Genomic DNA, 22,187 nt, shown 5'->3' on the forward strand with positions numbered 1-22,187 from the left:
CTCTTCCTCAGGAACACCGATTATTCTTAGGTTTGGTCGTTTAACATAATCCCAGACTTCTTGGAGGCTTTGTTCATATTTTCTTATTCTTTTTTCTTTGTCTTTGTTGGATTGGGTTAATTCGAAGACCTTGCCTTCGAGCTCTGAATTTCTTTCTTCTACTTGTTCAATTCTGCTGCTGAGAATTTCCAGAGCATTTTGGATTTCTAAAAGTGTGTCCATAAAAGTTTCCTGAATTTTTTATTGTTTTTCCTTTATACTATCTATTTCCTCGAATATTTCTCCCTTCACTTCTTATGTCATTTTTTTTGGATTTCCTTGCATTGGTCTTCGCATTTCTCTGGTCCCTCCCTGGTTAGCTTAATAACTAAGCTCCTGAATTCTTTTTCAGATAAATCAGGGATTCTTGGTTTGGATCTGTTGCTGGTGAACTTCTGTGATTTTTTGGGGGGATGTTGAAGAGCCTTGTTTTGTCATATTACCTGGGTCAGTTTCCTGGTTCCTTCTTGTTTGGGTAGGCTCTGTCAGGGAAGGTCTAGGGCTGAAGGCTGTCGTTCAGATTTTTTTGTCCCACGGGGTGTTCCCTTGATGTAGTACTCTCCCCATTTTCCTATGGATGTGGCTTCTTGTGAACCAAACTGCAGTGATTTTTGTCTTTCTTCTGGGTCTAGCCACCCAGAGAGTGTACCTGGCTCCAGGCTGGTACTGGGGGTTGTCTGCACAGAGTCCTGTGATGTGAACCATCTATGGGTCTCTCAGCCATGGATTCCAGCACCTATTCCAGTGGAGGTAGCAGAGGGTGCAGTGGACTCCATGAGGGTCCTTAGCTTTGGTGGTTTAATGCTCTATTTTTGTGCTGGTTGGCCTCCTCCCAGGAGATGGTGCTTTCCAGAAAGCATCAGCTGTAGTAATGTGGAGAGGGACTGGTGGTGGGCACTGCCCTAGAACTCCCAAGAGTATGCGCATTTGTCTTCAGCTACCAGGGTGGGTAGGGAGGGACCATCAGGTGGGGGGCAGGGCTGGTTGTGTTTGAGCTCAGACTCTCCCTGGGCGAGTCTTGCTGCAGCTACTCTGGGGGATGGGGGTAAGATTCCCAGGTCACTGGAGTTGTGTACCTAGGAGGATTATGGCTGCCTCTGCTGAGTCACGCAGGTTGTCAGGGAAGTGGGGGAAAGCCGGCAGTCACAGGCCTCACGCAGCTCGCACGCAAACTGAAGGGCTGTTCTCACTCCCACCGTGCCCCCACCAACAGCCCTGAGTCTGTTTCACGGCAGAGAGCTTGATGGGCTTGAAAACCTGACCCAGGCTACCCACCTTCCAGCTGTGAAAGGAAAGGGCTTGGTTCTTTCATGGCCTGTGGAGTCTGCACACTGGATTTGTGCCCTCCCCCGACTTCTGGCCAGGAGGCTTCTAGCACGGTTCAAATTGTTACAAAGTTCAGCTGGAGATTTCCTTCTCACTGTGGAGTTTTACCCCCTGCTCCTCTGGTCACCCTCCTGATGGATCCCTGTGGTACCAGGCAGGAATGGCCTGCTAGGGGACCCAGCGAGCTCCCAGGGCCTTTCCACTGCTTCCTGTACCCCTGTATTTCTCTTGGCTCTCTAAACTTGACTCAGCTTTAGGTAAAGTCAGAAACTTCTCCCACGAACAGACCTTCACCCTCTCCAGTGGGAGTGTGTGTTTGGGAGAGGAGGCTCTCCCTTTCCCACTTCCGTAGTTGGGGCACTCACAGTATTTGGGGTGTCTCCTGGGTCCTCCGGGAGCAGTCCGCTTCCTTCAGAGGGTCTGTGAGTCCTCCCAGGATTGCTGATTTGTTCTTGCAGTCAATCTGGAGCTAAAATTTGCAATGAAAAGTTTTATTAGAATAAAGTGAATTAAACTGCAACATATCAGTATGAGTTATTTGCTCATTCAAAGCCAATAATTTCCTTCTTTGTGAATTCACTGATTGACTTATATTAAATTCTCTTTTTAAAGATTCCCTTGCAATTATTTTACTTTCTATTGGAAGGCAGAAAAGGAAAACATAGGTTGTCTTGGTGTGGTCTCTCCTTATTGAATATGAACCTTATCAGTGGGCAAGCCTCCATAGAAGCAATAACCTATTTCACCTCCTTAAAGAAATTCAACATAATAAAGTTAATTATTTCTGTTTGTACCTGCTGTTACAAAAATATACACATCAGATGACACAAACTAATAGAAAAACCTTCCATGTTCATGATTTGGAAGAATCAATACCATTAAAATAGCCATATTGCCTAAAGCAATCTACAGATTCAGTGCTTTTCTATCAAACTGCCAGTATCATTTTTTAACAGAACTAGAAAAAACTATCCTAAAATTCATATAGAACCAAAAAAAGTTCAAATAGCCAAAGGAATCCTAAGCAAAAAGAACAAGGCTGGAGGCATCACATTTTGCAACTTCAAACTATACTCTAAGGCTCTAGTAACCAAAACAGCATGGTACTGGTACAAAAACAGACACATTGACCAATGAAACAGAATAGAGAACCCAGAAATAAAGCATCACATCTGCAGCCATCTGATTATTGACAAAGTCAACAAAAATAAGCAATGAGGAAAGGACTTTCTATTCAATAAATGGTGATGGAATAAATGGATAATCATATGCAGAAGAGTAAAACCGGACCCCTGTCTTTCACCATATATAAAAAATAACTTCAGATGGATTAAAGATTTAAGATAAGACCTCGAACTATAAAAATCCTAGAAGAAAACCTAGGAAACACCATCTGGACATTGACCTTGGGAAATAATTTATGAATAAATTCTCAGAAGAAATGGCAACAAAAAAATTGACAAGTAGGACCTAATTAAAGAGTTTCTGCATAGCAAAAGAAACTACCAACACAGTAAACAGACAGCCTACAGAATGGGAGAAAATATTTGCAAACTATGCATCTGACGAAGGTATAATATCCAGAATTTATAAGGAACTTAAACAATTGAACAAGCAAAAAACCAACCCCATTAAACAAATGGGCAAAAGACATGAATAGACACTTTTCAAAAGAAGACATACAAGCAGCCAACAAAGATATGAAAAAATGCTCATCACTAATCATCAGAGAAATGCAAATCAAAACCACAATGAGATGCCATCTCACACCAGTCAGAATGACTTTTATTAAAAAGACAAAAAATAACAGATACTGGCAAGGCTGCAGAGAAAAAGGGAACACTTATACACTGTTGATGGGAATGTAAGTTAGTTCAACCACTGTGGAAAGCAGTTTGGAGATTTCCCAAGGAACTTAAAACTACCATCAGACCCAGCAATTCCATGACTGGGTATATATCCAAGAGAAAATAAATCATTCTACCAAAAAGACACATGCACTTGTATGTTCATCGGAGTGCTATTGACAATCACAAAGACATAGAATCAATCTAGGTACCCATCAATGGTGGATTGGGTAAAGAAAATGTGGTAGATATACATCATTAAATACTATGCAGCCATAAAAAAGAACAAAATTATGTCTTTTGCAGCAACATGGATGCAACTGGAGGCCATCCACCTGTTTTTGTTGCTGCTGAATTAACACAGGAACAGAAAACCAAATACCGTATATTCTCACTTATAAGTGGTAGCTAGACACTGGATACTCATGGACATAAAGATGGCAAGAATAGAAACTGGGAACGACTAGAGTAGGGAGGGAGAGAAGGGGGCCAAGGGTGAAAAACTACTGAATACTATACTCAGTACCTGGGTGACAGTATCAATGGTACCCCAAATCTCAGCATCATGCAATGTATCCGAGTAACAAACCTGCATATGTAACCCCTGAATCTGAAATAAAAGTTGAAATTAAATGCACACACACATAAAGAGCATATGAGTCCTTTACATATTTAATAGTTTTGAATTAAAATAAAACTCAGCCATGTGCTCTCTTAACCCATGAGTGAAAACAGTATTTCAGAAGCATCGTTTGACTATTTTGAATAAATTACCCTCAAGATCTTTTAAGCATCTGTTTACCTCAATTTTGGCTTTCTTTTCCCCATTTATTTTTCTGAGGAATAAATAGAAAAATTGGATTTAACTCCAAATCCATTTTTCTGTTTAACAGAGATAAAATTTTATAGAGAAAATATATTAATATATTTTATAGACCAGTGAGATCTCCTATATAAAACTGAATCATAACCAAAGTTTTCTGAGGTACTTTACTTATATACATGTTTCTTTTATACTTGTTTAAAATTTTATAATGGCTTTTGTTGAATGCATAATGCACTTTTAAAGTTAGTCTTACATAAAATCAAGGTGGTAGGTTATTATGTTGTCATAACCTGGCTGGCCAGCTGGTGTCACTGTGGCACAGGCAATGAAATTACAATTTTTTTTTTTGTTCTTGTTTGTGTTTCTCATTGCAGATGTTTGATTTTTCATTTTACTTCCTTTCTTAGTCTGTCCTAAGAGAGGCCCTGGTTAGCTTCACACTCAACATTCACATTTATGTAGAGATGATTTCGTCCTAGAAATCCCTTTGCCAGCAGTTTAGTCATTGCCTCGTATGTTAATGTTTTTAGGTTTGTTCCTTTTTGTTTTTTTGAGACAGGGTCTCACTGTGTCGCCCCCAGGCCGGAGTGCAATGGTATGATCTCGGCTCACTGCAACCTCCGCCTCCCGGGTTCAAGTTATTCTCCTGCCTCAGCCTCCCAAGTAGCTGGGACCACAGACATGTGCCACCACGCCCGGCTAATTTTTGTATTTTTAGTGGTGAGGGGGTTTCACCATGTTGGCCAGGCTGGTCTTGAACTCTTGACCTCAGGTGATCCTCCCACCCTGGTCCCCCAAAGTGCTAGGATTACAGGCACGAGCCACTGCGCCTGGTGTCCTCTTTTTATTAAGATGGGGCAGCAACAGCCAGATGTGGAGAGGATAATCATCTTAGTATTATCTCAGTTTTTTACAGTAAAAATATTTCTGCTTCTAAATAAATGCATTTTATTTAGAAAATAAAAATAAAATTATTCTTAAAAGATAATTTTATTCTTTTAAAAATTATTCTTTTTAAAAAGTTTAGTACAATTTAATCTAAATAATTCAAATTACTCTGATTTGTAAACTGTGTGTAGTATTTGTAATGGATGCTGTTATAGTGCTGGTCAAAATTAATTAGAAATTTGCAACTCATACCATGAATTTAAGAGCAGAAGTAAGTCATACTAACTCCACATGGTTGAAACTTCTTGTGAATTAATTTATAGTTGGTAGATTTAAAGACATTGCCTCATTAGACCTAGCTAAAATGGAATTTTTCCCGTGGAAGGGCCAAAACAAAAATCCACTAATTTAGGGTATTTTTACCTATGAACGCTTTCTCTAGGAAAACGTACATACACAAACCTACCAAATTTTGCATTCAGATTTAGTGAGCTTAGGACCCCCTGAATCCTGCATAAGGGTTCTCAGGTTCCCTGAGTCTTAAGAACCCCCTACCTGTAAGTTTTAAGTTAAATCACAGAGTATTCATTCAGTAGAAGTACCTTAGAGATCTCACTATGTTATTTTACAGTGGAGGTAAAAGGCCCTTGCGGTTGTTATGGAATTACCCAGTATTAATTAAATAGCTGTACCAAAAGCTTATGTGGTTTGACTATAAGTGCAGTGAGTGCAAGAGCGCTCTTTCATTACCTTATTTCCAGGGTTTGGTAACAGTTTTTGGCACGTACTACCAAAGAGGGCCTTTCAATAAATGTTTGGTGAGTAAATGAATGTTTATTCATGTAAGAACGAGGACGAGGACTAGAAACCAGATTTTTAGACTTCTCTGAAAAACCAGGGAAGAGATAATCTTACAGTTGATACATCTTATGTTCTTAATTTCCCTGCATGTGGTATTTCGGTTTGTGAGTGTGGAGTCTTTGTTGTTATTGTTTTAATTTTTAATGATTTTGTTGAACTAAGTCGTTTCTTCATTCCTGTGTACTAAGCAGTCTGCAATATCATACACTACAATCTGGAGAAGATTTGGGAAAGAAATACAAGAAATTGTTGGAACACTGTTCCTCCAACTCCTACCCTCACCAGTCACATGTTGTAACTTATTTATCTGCTTTTCCCAAGAGATTGGAATCACTGTTAAGTCAGAGATAGTGTGTATACACAGCACAATTTATGGTTCATAGTAGTTGCTCAATAAAAGAATGAATTCTAGTAAATAGACTTAAAAGTTGACATTTTTTCTACTTCAGCCATCCTACCCTAGAGTTTTCATAGCATGTGATGACAATTTGTCTCCATTCTATGTAGGAATGCAATATAATGTTTCCACGTTACTCACACCTAAAAAATGTAGTAGCTTGGTCAATGGCAATAATGATTTGATGGGGACTTTGTCAGAGAGCCAGTTTTGATCAAATATGTATGTTGATCCCTTTTAGAGATATGGCAAATGGTTTTCAAGGTTTAACCCATGCAAATCTAGATTCATTTTAATGCTGTTTGCTTCTCAGCTATAGGCTATACTCTTAATACTACTACTACAAATTAAAATTTTAAGTATATTTTTAATATACACATATATTAAATTAATTCTGGATTGAGAGTCCTGTTGAAAATACAATTCATAATGAAAGGTTGAAGGCTTATCTGTCTTAATTATAATCTGAGAGTGTGCCCTTATTTATAAACAAAAGCTATTAGTAATATTTTTTTTTATTTCTTGGAGGAATTATTTTGTTGAAAATACAATTTGTAATGAAAGGTTGAAGGCTTATCTGTCTTAAATTATAATCTGAGAGTGTGTTGTTATTTATAAACAAAAGCTATTAGGAATATGTTGTTTTTAAATTTCTTGGAGGAATTATTTTGAATGTAGATACATATAAATATTTCCACAGTGATAGTATGTAAATCAATTCAGTATTTCTTTGATGCAAGTTGGTACATGATTCAAGCTTCTGAACTACTTAGAATCTAGACTAAGTGGGTGAGGCCAAGAGGGTAGGCAGTGAACCACAAAAAGGTACTGTAAGTTCTTGTTAAATATTGTTGAATGATTGAATGAGAGAGAGGGAGAAAGGAAGATTGAAATTGTGTGTCTGTGGCAGGTGTGTGTGTATGGTGGTAAAATGGAAAAAAAAAATGTTAGATTTACTCTTGATTAGATGGAATAAGATATAGGAGGATATTGTGATCATAAAGTGAGTTATTAAACTTATTTAAAGTGAGAGTCTAGAAGTGTTGCTTTCCAAGTGATGAGAAAGTCTAAGAGTGGCAATTTGAGTTTAGGTTGCCTGAGTGGAAATATGGGGTATTGAAAGATGAAAGGCATTAGAAATGAAGATGTTAATGAAATCTGAGACTAAGGTGTAGATAGGGTTATACTAAGTCTAAAATGTCTTTTATCTGCCCTGACACTTTTTTGGCATGTTGTCCAACTACAGATTCCCAAACCTGATCCAGATTACCAGTTTTACGCATTTCTGCAGGTATACTGAGGGAAAATAAAATCACATACCTTTATGTATCATTATTACTATCCCCTGTCATTCTGCATCAACATAGGTAGGCAGGCTCATGGAACAGATTTTAAGTGTTTTACAATTTATATTTTAAAATATAGCAACATACTACATACCATGATGTTAGTAGACTGTATTTTTAATGATCTATGAAAACTTTCAGCCTAGAGAGCTAATGTATCAGCTTTTGGAAGGAATTGCTAACTGAACATCTATAATCATTTCCTGAAAATGTGCCCAACAACATGCAAAAGGTTAGAAACACCCAGTTTAATGGTGAGAGTTAGGGATAAAGCAGAAGCGCTAGATGTGCCAAAGTCCTCAATAAATATTTGAAATTGACTGAAAAGAAGGTAGATGACAATGTTGAGGTGGGGACGAGGGCAGTGAGGAAGGTGGCACACAGGAAACGGGTAGGGTAGGGGCAGAGTTGCACAAGAATGGAAAACAGTTCTCTACAACAGTTCCTCAAGATAGACTAAGGATCGCCTGCATCAGAATCACCTGATTTCCTTGTTTTGAAATTCGGATTTCTGGGCTTCACATTCCAACTCAGTGAGAATCACAACAGGCAGCTAAGAGCAGTCTGCATTTTTAACAGGATCCTCAGGTGATTCCTACGGAAATTAAAGTTTGAGAACTGGTTGTTTAGAAGTACCAATAGAGAGTTTAGAAAATGCTGACCTGCCTTCTAACAATAGAATGTTGATAAGTAGAATGTCGGAAGATAATCAGTTTTATAAAACTCAAGATAATTGTGGAGAAGCAGAGAGGCCACTATAAGGGGAGTTAATAATGTTACAGAACTGGGGATGTGGAAGCTGTTCTAATAATAGCTTTGCTTCTGGCAGGTATTTTTTATAGACAGCTAACTGTTAAACAAAGGAGATTTTAAATTAGCAATGCATCAAACATTTAACATGAGTTTTTCAGTTTGTTTCTTTAAAAAATTTATTATGTAGATGCTTTGGAAAGTTTTGTCCATTTTGAAGGATGAGATGTTATTGAGAAAATTTCTTGCCAAATGAAGTAATAGACACTCTGCTAGATGTCAAGAATACAAATGGTGAACAAGATAGATAAGCTTCCTGATCTTAGCATATGGTCTTCGGAGTAGGGAGAGAGGATATAGACAAATTAATTTTAATACCATGTGAAAAATGTTATGCTAGGCCAAGTATAGCATGGTCTGAGTACTGGTAGGATCATGGAAAGATTACCTGAGTGATTACTATATAAGCTGAGGTCTGAAGGATGACCTAGCCAGATAAAGGGTGAAAAATATTCTCATCAGAAGCAACTGTAACAACCCGAAGGAAGTGTGAGACCGTAGAACTGGAAATTCATGTTGTTGGAATGGAGAATGTGAGGGCAGGTGTGTGAGAAATGAGGCTAGAGAGATAAGTAGATAGTAGATCCTGCAAAACCTTAAAACCATATTGAAGAGTTTAGTCTTTACCTAAAAGGCAATGGAGAGCCACTAAATGCTATAAAAATGGGAGTGTCTCAGTTGGCTTCGCATTTTAGAAAACTGTCTCTGGATACGGTATTTGAAGAATTAATTGCGGGGCTGACAGTACTAGAGACATGGGAAACAAGTTCAGTCATCAAGGGCAGAAGAGGAGTGAGACTTAGGACATTCTCAAGGATATATATTTTAAAACAAATTTGCTGAACATTTTGTGTTCTTCATGTGTTGGTTTTACACTACGGTTCAAAAGTATTACTATGCTAAATTTTAAGTTCTAAACTTATGTTTTTAATGTCATAATTATAATGACCTCTATTAAAATATGCAAAATGGAGACATTTTTCACAGCTTTATGAAAGCTATTACTACAAATATTACTTTGTATTCTTTTAAAAGTACTTAAAATATACAAAAACGTATTTGGAGCTTTCGCCAAAAGCATATTTTGTTTTAGCTTAATTGTTTGAAAAATATTTTTAAAAACTATTAAATACTCCATTATGCTAAAAGCTTGAATAAAAGGTTAACTCAGGTTTATCCCATTTTATTATACACTTGTTAAGCTTGGCCTTGCAAAGTGTTAAACTTTGAATGTCAGCAACATAAAAATGCAAATTAGGAATTTTATGTTGTTAATTATAAATGGATCCATTGTCTCTGAAATATATTCTAGAAAATATAGGAGTAAATTCAGTAGCAGATACTTTAAAACTTGCTAAGGTAGGCACAGACTTATATAACTGATAACACTTAAAAAATTTAAGGGTTGGCCAGGCGCGGTGGTTTATGCCCGTAATCCTAGCACTTTGGGAGGCTGAGGTGGGCGGATTGTCTGAGCTCAGGAGTTCGAGACCAGCCTGAGCAACACGGTGAAACCCCGTCTCTACTAAAATACAAAGAAATTAGCCAGGTGTGGCAGCGTGCGCCTATAGTCCCAGCTACTCAGGAGGCTGAGGCAGGAGAATTGCTTGAAACTGGGAGGCGGAGGTTGCAGTTAGCCGAGATCGTGCCATTGCACTACAGCCGGGTGACAGAGCGAGACTCCGTCTCAAAAAAAAAAAAAAAAAAAAAAAAATTTCAGGTTATATAAAGAAAGCACATTTAAAATTTTGGTGAACTATGAGGCTATATAATATTACTTAGAGAATGAGTATTTTATTGAAAAACAGTCAACAAACTCATAAAATCCCAAGTATTATCTCACAAGTCATAAATTCGTCTCACATAGCCCATATCATTTTGTGTTGCACTTAGCTGCCAGACCACACCAGAATGATAGTTCTCTTCAGAATTGGAATTGAACCTATTTGTATCATTTTTGGTTAGGCTCCTTCTGTTAGTAGCAGCTTAGGCATAGGAAGGCCTTAGTGCTTTTCAGATTTTACACCTGTTTTACCTATAGGAGAGTAGGGTTTTCTTCTGGAAGAACTTTTGTTTGTTTAGTAAAGAACCCCAGCAGACAATAGGGAGGGATTTGAGTGACTGTAATGTCCTCAGCTACAGTTGTCTCCATTTGCATTTAAGATTTTTATTGATATGTTTTGTTGTTCTCATATTGTTAATTGGTTTTTGGTTATTTTGTATAATCTTTGTTCCTTTCTTTTTGCCTGATTGTTTCTCATTATGGTTTGGTGGTTTTCTGTATTGGTGCCATTTGAGTCTTTTCTCTTTGTCATTTATGTGTTTGCTTTACCTGTGAGTTTTATATGTTCATGTGTTTTGATGATGGTAAATGTTGTCCTTTTGCTTCCAGGTTTAGCACTCTGTTGAGCATTTATTGTAGTGCCTGTCTACTGGTGATGAATTACCTCAGCTTTTGCTTGTCTAGGAAAGACTGTATTTCTCCTTCTGGTAATTTTGTTGGATATAGTATCCTTGGCTGGCAGTTTTTGTTCTTTCTGCATTTCGAATATGTCATACCATTCTCTCCTGGCTTCTGTCTCCGGAGAAATCCACTGATAGTCATGGGGGTTCTTTTATAGGTGATTAGACACTTTTTTCTTGCTGTTTTTAGAATTCTCTATTGTTGACTTTGGACATTTTGACTATAATGTGCCATAGAGAAGATCTTTTTGTATTGTATCAGTTTGGTGATCTGAGAGCCTCCTGTATCTGGATGCCTAAATCTCTTGCTAGACTTGGGCAGTTTTCATTTATTGTTTTATTAAATAGGTTTTCTAACACTTTCATTCTCTCTTCACCCTCTGGGACCCCGATAATATGAATATTTGGTCACTTTATGTTGTCTCATGTCATGAACACTTTCCTCATTCTTTTTTACTCTTTATTTTTTTCTGATTGGGTTCTTTCAAAAGACCTGTCTTCAAGTTCTGAGATTTTTTTTTTTTTTTTTTTTTTTTTGAGACTCAGTCTCACTCTGTCACCCAGGCTGGAGTGCAGTGGGGCACCAACCTCCGATTCAACAATCTCTGCCTCAACCTCTTACTGGTGATTACAGGCACTGCCACCACACCCACTAATTTTGTATTTTATAGAGCCAAGTTCTGGGATTCTTTCTTCTACATGAGCTAGTATTATTGAAGTTTTTGAATGTATTTTGTATTTCAAGCAATGAATTCTTCAATTCCAAAATTTCCGTTTGGTACTTTTTTTATGATCTTTATCTCTCTGGTAAATTTCTCATTCATATCCTGAATTGTTTTTCTGGTTTTTTTTCTGTCTATTGTTTTTCAGAATTCTCTTGTATCTTCATCTTGAGAATCAGTAGTTTGAATTCTTTTTCCAAGATTTCCTGAATTTCTTTTTGGTTGAGATCTGTTGCTGGAGAATCATTGTGATCCTTTGGAGGTATTATATTTCCTTGCTTGTTCATGTTTTTTGTGTCTTTACATTAATATCTGGTGTAATGGTTTCTCCATTAGTTTGAATTTGCTATTGTAGGGGAGGACTTTTTCCTGAAGTTGTATTATCTATGCTGTTGGGTGAGTAGGCTACTTTGACTTTGATTCTTGTGTGTGCAGTAGTGTACTGTGTATAATTTCTTTGGCTATATACAGCATCAGTGGTATCTGTGATTTTCCTCAGTGGATTAAGTGTACAGTTATTAGTGGAAGCTGTGGCGAAGTTTTGCTTTAGATGTCAGGCCACTCTTTGGGCCCCAGTTGTAGCAGTGGTGGGCTGAGCATGCCTGTCCTTTGGCCCCAGGGTGGTATATGCTGGCACCAGTGTTAATGGGTCCAGGCGAGTGGATTTTTGGGCCTCCAGATGGCTTACTTGGATGCCAGTAGTGGCAGCAGTGGGTCAGGCAGGTGGGCAGGTTCTTGAACCTCTAGGCAGCCAGCATAGCGTGCGCAATGGCAGTGGCAGTAGCAGATGACCCTTTGGGTCCTGAGTGGTGTGCACGGGTGTTGGCGGTGGCTGTGATGTGCTGGGCGAACCAGTCTCTGCAATGCTGTGGCCCCCAGACTATGTGTTCTGGCACAGCTGTGGGGGGTGGGGAAGCCAGGTTGGGTAGGCATGTCCTCAGGCCCCCCATGGTGTGTACAGGTGTACTAGCTGTGGTGGGGAAGGGTGGGGTGCAGAATGCGTGGGTAGGAGGTGGTAACAGCTGTGCTTCTGCACTTTCACTGGAGAGGGTGGTGCTGCCTTTAGTAACTGGCGGCAGCCTAGGCTGGTGGATAGGGAACATCTATGCCCCTCAGATCTCGGCCCCTGCAGTGCTTGTGCCTCAGCCCTGGATGCGGTAGTCTGCTATCACTTGCACCTAAGTCCTAGGGCCAGCAGCCCATGCTTCTCTTGTTTTTCAGGACAGTGTGAGATCTTTTGGGAGCAGAGCTCTGAGATGACACCTTGCCATATCTGCTTAGATCTCAGGGAGCTTGTGGGACCCAGAGTGAGCTTCCTTTCTGGGGCAGTGCCATCACACAATCTCCTGCCAGCTCCCTATGTTTGTTTCAGGGCCCATGAGGGTCCAGGGGCTCTCCTGTAGCTAGGATTGCAAGAGTCCACAGTGGGAATGTAGACTTCTGAGGGTCTGTCATTTTCCTCTTTCCCATATTGGGAAGTCTCCCTTTGCCTCCCAGCTGATCCTGGCAGAGCAGGTTGCCTTGCTTCCTTCTCCTTCCTTGCTTTAGATATTTCCTGTCACTTTTCTGTTGGATTCCAGTGGTCTGTCTTGGATGATGTATTCAAAGTGTGGTATCTACTCTTTTGGTTCTTCTTAATGGAGGGAGTGCGAAATGCCTCTAATCAGTCATCTTGAAGCCCCTCTCTTAAGTTGTCTTTTCTAAGAGGCCATAGGTGACAAGATGAAAGGTATTGCTATAACTGCTTGAAAAGTTAGGTAATCAGAATTATCTATCATGTGTACTATTTAATAACACATTACTTAGCTCCCCTTCTCCCAGATAGTACTACAATTATATCTCTTTTCCAGAAATTTACACAATATTCTATGACAGGAGAATGATTCAGGTGAGTGTTGTTCTTTCTGATAAAGTTCCAAGGATACATCTAACATAACCATTCTAGACCTATACAGTTAGCTGTCTTTATCCCAGGTTCTGTATCCCAGGGTCCACATCCACAGATTCAACCAACTGCATTGAAAATATTTGGGGAAAATGAAATAAAAAGTAACAATACAATTAAAAATAATACAGATTTAAAAACAATACAGTATAACAACTATTTACATGACATTTACATTGTATTTGGTATTTTAAGTAATCTAGAGATTAAAGTATATGGTGAGGATGTGTATAGAGTATAGGCAAATATTAGGCATTTTATATAAGGGACTTGAGCATCCATGTATTTTGATATCCAAGGGATCCTGGAACCAATCTTCCAAAGGACAACCCTGTGCCATTTGTATGTTGTTTGTGTTCAGATGTTAGGGTTTTTTTACATTTCTTGTATTTTGAGGGGTGTTTTGGTACTTTTTCCGTTAAAGAAAGCTGTTATCTTCACTAAAACATAAGCTGCTGAAAAGCTGTCAAGACTTAAGCAAGGCAACATTTTAGGAAGCCATTCCAAAAATAATTGACCTAATGACCAAACTTGCAAAGTTTACAAATTATTTCAGTGATTTGACAGCATTTTATTTTGTAAGTGATATATTTGTCTTTCAGAGAGGGAAGATTCTAGTAATATAAATATGAATAAAAGGAATACTAATATTTAAAACTAGAAACCATTGATTTTAGATATTAAAAACCAACTGGGAAAGTTAAAGGTCACTTATTCAGTGAAATGAACAGACTTGGAGACTCGGTTTAAAAATAGGAAGTAAATAAAAATTGAGTGTAAAGAATGTTTTCTTTTTGACCCTAAGTGTTCTTCAAAACAATATGTAGTTGAAAAGGGTGTTGTCCTGTGACAAGAGGTATTAAGTGATATTAGGAAATGAGTGAATGGGATAAAGGCAGTTCATCTGTTTTGTACCAGTAGGAAATTACAGCTTGAGAACATATTTCTATTAGTGCGCTTAAACCGAAGCAGGCTCTGAAATAATGTTTTTTAAAGCTATTTCTTTAAATAAATCTTTTAGAAAACATACTAGCTAAAATAAATTCTAAGTTTCCAATAAATTACCTATGGCTATTTAAATTTATTATACATTACGGTTAATATTGTTTCTGGAAGCTTAGTCCTAACCATATTGCTAGTTAATATCAAAATGACATACTTCTTTGTCCCAGTTTTCTCATCTGTAAAATGAGAGTGAAAGCACTTCAAGTGTTTGTCAAGATTAAATTAGATAATATATACACAGTTCTTGCTTTGTATAGTTCCAATATACATTAATTTCAGTTAGCACAGTTTAGTTAAATAACACCAGTCCCTCAACAACGCAGCTTGTTACTCCCTCACTTTGTTCAGGACTCTGTTCACAATTTATCTCCTCAGAGAGACCTTCCCCGAATACTGCATCTGAAGTGGCAACCTTTATCTGTCACTCTCTATCCCTCTTATCCTGCCTTTAAAAACAAAAACAAAAACTTATTTACTTGTTTATTACTTAATTACAGGACTTATTACCACCTATATTTGTTTACTATCAATCTCCTCCCTTCCTATGTCCCCACCCCCAGAACATGAGTCTATGTGGGCAGGGACTTTACCTGTTTTTCCTTCACTGCCATGTCTGTAGTGTCTAGAGCAGTGGCTGTCATGAAGTTGGTGGTCATTAGATGTTGATTCAATACATAAGTAAAGAAATAAGCCATGCCTGTTGGGTCACACCTGTAATTCCAGCAGTTTGGGAGGCTGAGACAGGTGGATCACTTGTGTTCATGAGTTTGAGACCAGTGGGGGCAACATGGCAAAACTCTGTCTCTACTAAAAATACAAAAATTAGCCGGGCATGGTGGTGCACGTCTGTAATCCTAGCTACTCAGGAGGCTGAGGTGGGAGGATGGCTTGAGCCCAGGGGGCGGAGGTTACAGTGGGCCCAGATCACACCACTGCACTCCAGTCTGGGCGATAGAGCCAGACCTTATCTCAAAAAAGTAAAATAAAATAAGTAAATAAATAATTTATGTTCCATAGCTCAGGCAGTGCTTTCTTCCTTCCTATTTGTTTTTTATGGACTTAGTCTATTCTGAATTCTTCTAATACTTAGTGTCTTTACTTTGGCACCATGTTCAACTTTTATGTTAATGTATATCTTGTCTCCAACGAGATGGCAAGGCGTGTACCTTATCTCTTTTTCTGACCAAAAAGTCTAATGTAAGAATAAGCAAATATACATTAAATTGTATTTCAAAATAAACCCGTTATTATTGCAGCTTCTTAATCTACATGGCATTGAATCATAAATCCTTTAGTTCATTCAACAAATTCATTATTTATCTATTCAAATATTTATTTGATCCTCCTATGTCTCAGGTACTATTTCAGGTGCTGGGTATATAGCAGTAAACAAAATAGGCAACAACCCTGCTCTCATGACAGCTATAGTATAGTGAGGGGACACAAAAATAAACAAACATACACATAATATATCACTTAGTGGTCATTGCTATGAGAAAAATAGAACAAGGTAAGGGGAATAGGGATTTCTTTTGTGGGGGTTGGAGGAGATTGCTATGTTGTATGTTATCTTTAAAGGAGCAAGCCCTGTAAATCTCTGATCCAAACCTCGTATCCAAACCAGATGGTAGAACGACTTTTAGTTGGAAGTCTAATGTTTTGAGAGACCCATTTGAGACCCAAGACCAATATTTTTCTTTTCCTTTATAAGAGACTTACTAGTTTATCTCTCTTTTTTGTTTTTTTGTTTTTGTTTTTTTGTTTTTTTTTTTTGAGGCAGGGTCTGGCTCTGCTGCCCAGTCTATAGGGCAGTCACATGAATTGGCTCACTGCAACCTCCATCACTTGGGCTCAAGCCATCCTTCCACCTCAGCCTCCCAAGTAGCTGGGACTATAGGCGCATACCACCATGCCCAGCTGAATTTTTGTATTTTTTTAGAGTTGGGGTTTTGCCATGTTGCCTAGGCTAGTCTCAAATTCCTGAGCTCAAGCGATGCTCTTGTCTCGACCTCCCAAAGTGCTGGGATTACAGGTGTGAGCCACCATCCCTGACCAGTTTATCTCTTTGAAAGAAAGAGTTTGATTTGTATTTTATATACAGTAGGTAACCAATCATAGTCTTGGGGTCTAGAATTCCTCAGATGCATCACTTATTGAATATAGAGTGATGTTCTTCAGAATACCCAAGCTTGTAGTCTTTTGAAGATTTTCACAAGTGTTCCAATGACTGTTTCAAAGACCAGTTTATCTTTCAAATTCTCTTTAGCAGCCTTTCTTTGTTTATGAAAACATTCCTATTGCTACTGAAGGTACTTATTTTTAATGATCTTCCAACTGGGCTTTTCTCGCGTTTTTTGGTTTGTACTCTGTGTATTCCTTACTTTTTGTATCAAACTCATCACCTTCCCTTTAAAGCATGTCTTTTTTCCCACATTTTTTGTCTCTAACTCAGAAACTCTATTTCTACTAAAGGTATCGTTTTATACATTTTAAAACAGATCTCTCAGACTTGTAACTTCTATCTAGTTGCCCTGTTTAAAGTCACTGGATATCAGAAGTTAATTATATGGTTGGTTTCCCGTCTAGGCATGCTCTAATATAATTAAAATGGGGTTGTAAGCATAATAAGGGTGGAAATACTTATAATTTCATGACTTTGTCACTCAAAAAATAAAAATCACTCATCCTAAGTGATATGAAAATACATTCTTAGATATAATGGTCAGTTTTACATATAAGAAAATAATCTTTCATCATTCCAACTTCTAGTCTCCAGAAGAGTTCTATTTAAAAATTGGGATGAAGGAGAAAGACATTAATACTTGAAGTACCAGATGTTGTAGTGTACTTTTTGTATGTTGTCTATGAGGTAAGAATAATTATCTCTTCACATTATCATGTTACAGTGAAGAAACTCAGCAATTCAGACTGTTTGCCTGGGGTTATGCAGCCATTAAGTGACTGGAGCCAGGATTCAAACTCAGGTATATCTGAGCTGACTTCAGAGCCCACATTGCATCCATTATATCAAACTGCCTCATCAAATGATTGCTAGTTATGATTTTTTTGAAATAATGGATGCATTTGAAATCAGAGTCAGTTCTCAGACATTTTCACTGATGTCCAAAGTGCTAAACAATTTTGTTTGCCTTCTGAAACTCCACCCTGTATCTCTCAGTCCAAAAAGCATACTAAATTGCAACGAAAGAGTCACAGAGATTGCCTTGAACCTACCGTAATATAAATACTTTACACACTGAAGTTGATAAGTGTTTTGCTTTTAACTACTACTAGTAACAAATCACTTTATACCCATCTCACTGCCAGTGTGATGAAATCCCAGGGTTGAGAACTACAGGATGAAGGATCCATTCCCAGACACAATCCCCTCCATTTAATTTATTTCCAATAATAAATTAGTCAGTTAACTGGACAGATATTTGTTTAGCTAGAAAAAGGAAACCAGGCTGCAAAATTGGAGATTTAAGATTGAATGGATAAAATTAAAATGGCTAAAACTAAGCAAAGATACTTATGACAAGGTAGATTTTTAGATTTCATAGACAGCCTACAAATGTTATTAATAGACAGTAGAAGGTCAGTATATGGGTGTTTGTTTTTCCATTCTTAGGTGTTAGGATCTGGAGGGAATTTTAAGAACTATTTTTTTTTTTTTTGAAACGGAGTCTCGCTGTCCCCCAGGCTAGAGTGCAGTGGCGAGATCTCAGCTCACTGCAGGCTCCGCCCCCTCGGGTTCACGCCATTCTCCTGCCTCAGCCTCCTGAGTAGCTGGGACTACAGGCGCCCGCCACCTCGCCCGGCTAATTTTTTGTATTTTTAGTAGAGATGGGGTTTCACCGTGTTAGCCAGGATGGTCTTGATCTCCTGACCTCGTGATCCGCCTGCCTTGGCCTCCCAAAGTGCTGGGATTACAGGCATGAGCCACTGTGCCCGGCCAAGAAATATTTTTAATTTAATTAAACCAAATTGACTTTTTTATACTTCAGTTTTTAAAAGGCTTTAGTAAAAATATCTAAGAATAATTTTAAGCAATGTAAAACTTTACCTTTCAGAATAGAAATTATATTAAATCCTATGTACTTAATTTGAAAGCACAGATTCTAATAAATGTTCATGGTTAACTAAAGAAGTTTAGTGATAGAGATTCAGCATGCTCTGGACCTGGGTACCTAATCATAATATAGTCCCAGAGAGTCCTCCAAAGATTATGCAAAGTAGAGAAAAGCATGACTCCATGGCCTAGCACCTAGAAGATTCTATTCATCTTTAGGAACTGTTTTGTTTCTATTCTTTATAGCCATCTGTTTTCATTTACAGCATATACCTTTTCTCAGAAGTATAGAGATGATGAACCAAGTTATCCTTACTGTATTTCTATGACGTTGTGTAAGTTAGTAAGTTCCACATTGAAAATAGTGAAAAACTTAAGGAAGAAAAGGTAATTGAGGGTTGTTTATACATTGGTCAAGAAAAACATCAAGTACGTTTAAGGAGTACATTTAGGAGAACATTAGAATCCAGATGGAAACTTCTTCAGCAAACATTCCAAAATAGGGTGTTTTCAAGTTATATTATACAACATGTCACTTAACTTGTCCTACACTATTTTTACTTAAGTAACAGAGTAGATATAATTGTTTAAGATCAAATCTTCTTGACTAGTGATTTAATAATCCCTTTGCATTTTGGTTCATGATTCTGGAAATTAACTTCTGAAAGGGCTTCTTATTTCAGTAGTATATATTATCTTAGCTATACCACTTTATTATTACATTTGACATATGGCTATGCCCTGAATTTTCATTAAAAGTTTGTATTTTAATTACTCTTAATTATTCTAAATTTCATCCCTTCTTTCTGTTCTTTTGGTCACCTCTCTATCCTAAACTTTAGCTGTTGAATACACAGTGGTATCTTATGATTAATCTTGCCTCAGTTTCTAACTCTTCCAAGCTGTTCTTACATGTCCACCAAATTGATATTCTTTAAGCAATGCTTTAACCAAATCAAGTAAACCCGTTACTCAAAATTTTCTAATTCATTTACCCCATCTGTCAACATAGACCTTTAGCAATGTTGGCCATGGGAGCCTAGTTGCTGGCCTCCATGCTATCCCAATAATATGATAACGACTGCCCAGTGCTACCCACCCTCTCCCCCGAAAGTTTTTCTACTAGGTTGAAGATGAACCCTTCCTAACCCTATTCCATCCCTCCAACATTCCATATCATCCATGTTGGTCATTGATGCGGTTTAGAATCCATCTCTTCCATTAAGACTTTTTCTTCTATTGAATGCACACTGATCATTTCCTCTTCTGAATTCTTAACTACATTATAAATTGTTATATACTTTCCTCTTTGATTGCATATTGCCTTCACTTACTGATTAAGATGTGTATGTTTTGTCCTAGGTAAAAAAAAAAAAAAAAAAAAGAGAAAGTATAACTCTGTCTTTGGAGAAATATCCTGGACCCCTGCTATAGGCTCTATACCATTACATCAAGAAAAGGTGTAATGGATTAGAAAAAATATATAACACTAGTTATATATATTTATGATCTAAAATCTGCTATCTTAAACTATGATCAGTGTAAAACTTTAGCTTACTAGCTGTGTTTACTTTTAACTTGTCATAGCCCTGAAATTCCCATGAAAATCTAATAAAGGTAAATAGAAAAGTGATTTTATTTTAGATTTAATGCCTTCATTTCAGTTTGATTTCTCTGAAGTTCTAGTCATGTGGATAGGCCAGATTTAAGTCTACATTATTCATAATTGTTGCATCACTGGAAGCCAGCAGACTGTAGCCTCAGCTTTGCTTCTTGGTGATTTTACAGTTTTGCTTGGCCTTTTTGCCTAATCATTACTTAAGCCCTGAGATTTAATTTACAAGGTTCTGGAAAAAAAAAACTTAGAATATACTTAACTAGGATTGTGCCTTTTAAAGAACATTGTGCTTCTTGACTTTTTATACTTTTTAAGCTCTGAAGACCCAGTGTTGAATATTATTTTTATTATAATAAGGTTCTGTTATAGGCTAATTTGCAGTTAGGTTAACTATTATCATTGTGCAATGTAAATCTAAATAAGTTTTATTTACCTCACCCTGATTGAAGTCAGAGAAGCCCTCTTGAAATGGAAAAGAAATTAACATGGCAAGTGAATGATTTGTTTATACTGCGCATTAGCTAGGCTCATTGTGATTATATTAGATGTCAGTCAGCTTTTACATATTAGACATGGCAGTTGAATGATCTTAATTTTGCTCATTAAAATAATTTTTCTGATGTACCAGTAAGATTAAAATTTTTACATTGAATTTTAATATCTGCCTGCTGCTTAATTCCAAAATGATGAAAGTGTATTGTATGTGATGTACACAATACCACTTAATACAAATCTTGCTGTATTTGCTGCTGATTATACATCATTATAGAATGCCATGACAGCATAAGGGAATACCGCATAGCAGAGAGAAAAATAATCTAAGATTTGATTAAAAGGATACAATTATTCTGAATTGTTATGTCATGTGGGATTTTTTACAAAGTTTTTTTCTTTTATTTAAATCTTGCTAAGGATTTGAAGCATTCATTACCATCTGGACTTGGTCTCTCAGAAACCCAGATTACATCTCATGGCTTTGACAATACCAAAGAGGGCGTTATTGAAGCTGGAGCATTTCAAGGTAAGAGCCCATATATTTGTAAAGATGGCTGGGATGGAGGATGGGAGAAGTTCACCAAATGCTGCCTTTATTAATAAAGCACAAGAATGGAGCCCTTTCATTCTGTGATAAAACATTGATTATAAATGTATTCCTTTTTCTCTTCAATTTAAGTAATATAAGAATTATTTCAGTAGTCTCCTTTATATAAACAGATCAATGTGCATGATATCACTGGTTATTATTTAAGAATTGGTTACAAAATACTGAAGTAAAAACAAAAATTATATCAGAAATGTAGATGTAGATTATTTTAACTTGTAACCATGAAATTTATAAATCACTGTTGATTTTTATAAATACATATTTCTTATTTCAAAGCAAATAGAAAAATGGACTTTTTACATTATATAGGAGGTCTCCAAGACCACACTCATTAAAAGTTTATATTTTAATTACTCTTAATTATTCCTAAATTTCCTCCCTTCTCTCCATACTTTTGACCACCTCTCTATCCTAAACTGTAGCTATTGAATACCTGAGATATAGTGGTATTTTATGATTGATCTTGCCTCAGTTTCTGACTCTTCCAAGCTGTTCTTACATGTCTGCCAAATTAATATTCTTTAAGCATTCTTTTAACCAAATCAATAATTTGCCAGGAGAACTCACAGGACTTACATGGTGACACTCATGGCTATGATTTATTATAATGAGAGTAGCAAGCACAATCAGTAAAGGCAAAAAGTGCGTAGGCTAAGTCTGAGGAAAACTAGGCATAAGCTTCCAAGAGTCTTCTCCCAGCTTAATCACACAGGAATTGCTTAATTCCTCCAGCAGTGAGACTGACAACATAGGTCAAATTTTGCTAACTAGGGAAGCTAATTTAGAAAGTCCATGCTTGGGATTTTTACTGGGGGCTGATCACATAGGTTTCTCTGTCTGTTACATACCAAGATTCTAGACTTCCAGAAGGAAAGCAGGTAAGCAGCATAAGCCACATTGCAGGTAAACAGCCTAAG

General features: G+C 37.3%; 1 protein-coding gene across 11 annotated transcripts in view; it reads left to right on the forward strand.

The window, feature by feature from the left end:
• The window catches only part of ARFIP1 (ADP ribosylation factor interacting protein 1), a 132,507-nt gene that overhangs the window by 64,516 nt on the left and 45,804 nt on the right, over nt 1-22,187 (forward strand). For all 11 annotated transcript variants that reach the window (XM_058436831.1, XM_058436834.1, XM_058436829.1 and 8 more), the window contains one exon: nt 21,078-21,186. In XM_058436831.1, the coding sequence (XP_058292814.1) occupies nt 21,078-21,186 (109 nt within the window). The remainder of the gene's footprint in view (nt 1-21,077; nt 21,187-22,187) is intronic.

Source organism: Hylobates moloch, unplaced genomic scaffold (assembly GCF_009828535.3).
Source record: "Hylobates moloch isolate HMO894 unplaced genomic scaffold, HMol_V3 SCAFFOLD_3, whole genome shotgun sequence".
Lineage (NCBI taxonomy): Eukaryota > Metazoa > Chordata > Mammalia > Primates > Hylobatidae > Hylobates > Hylobates moloch.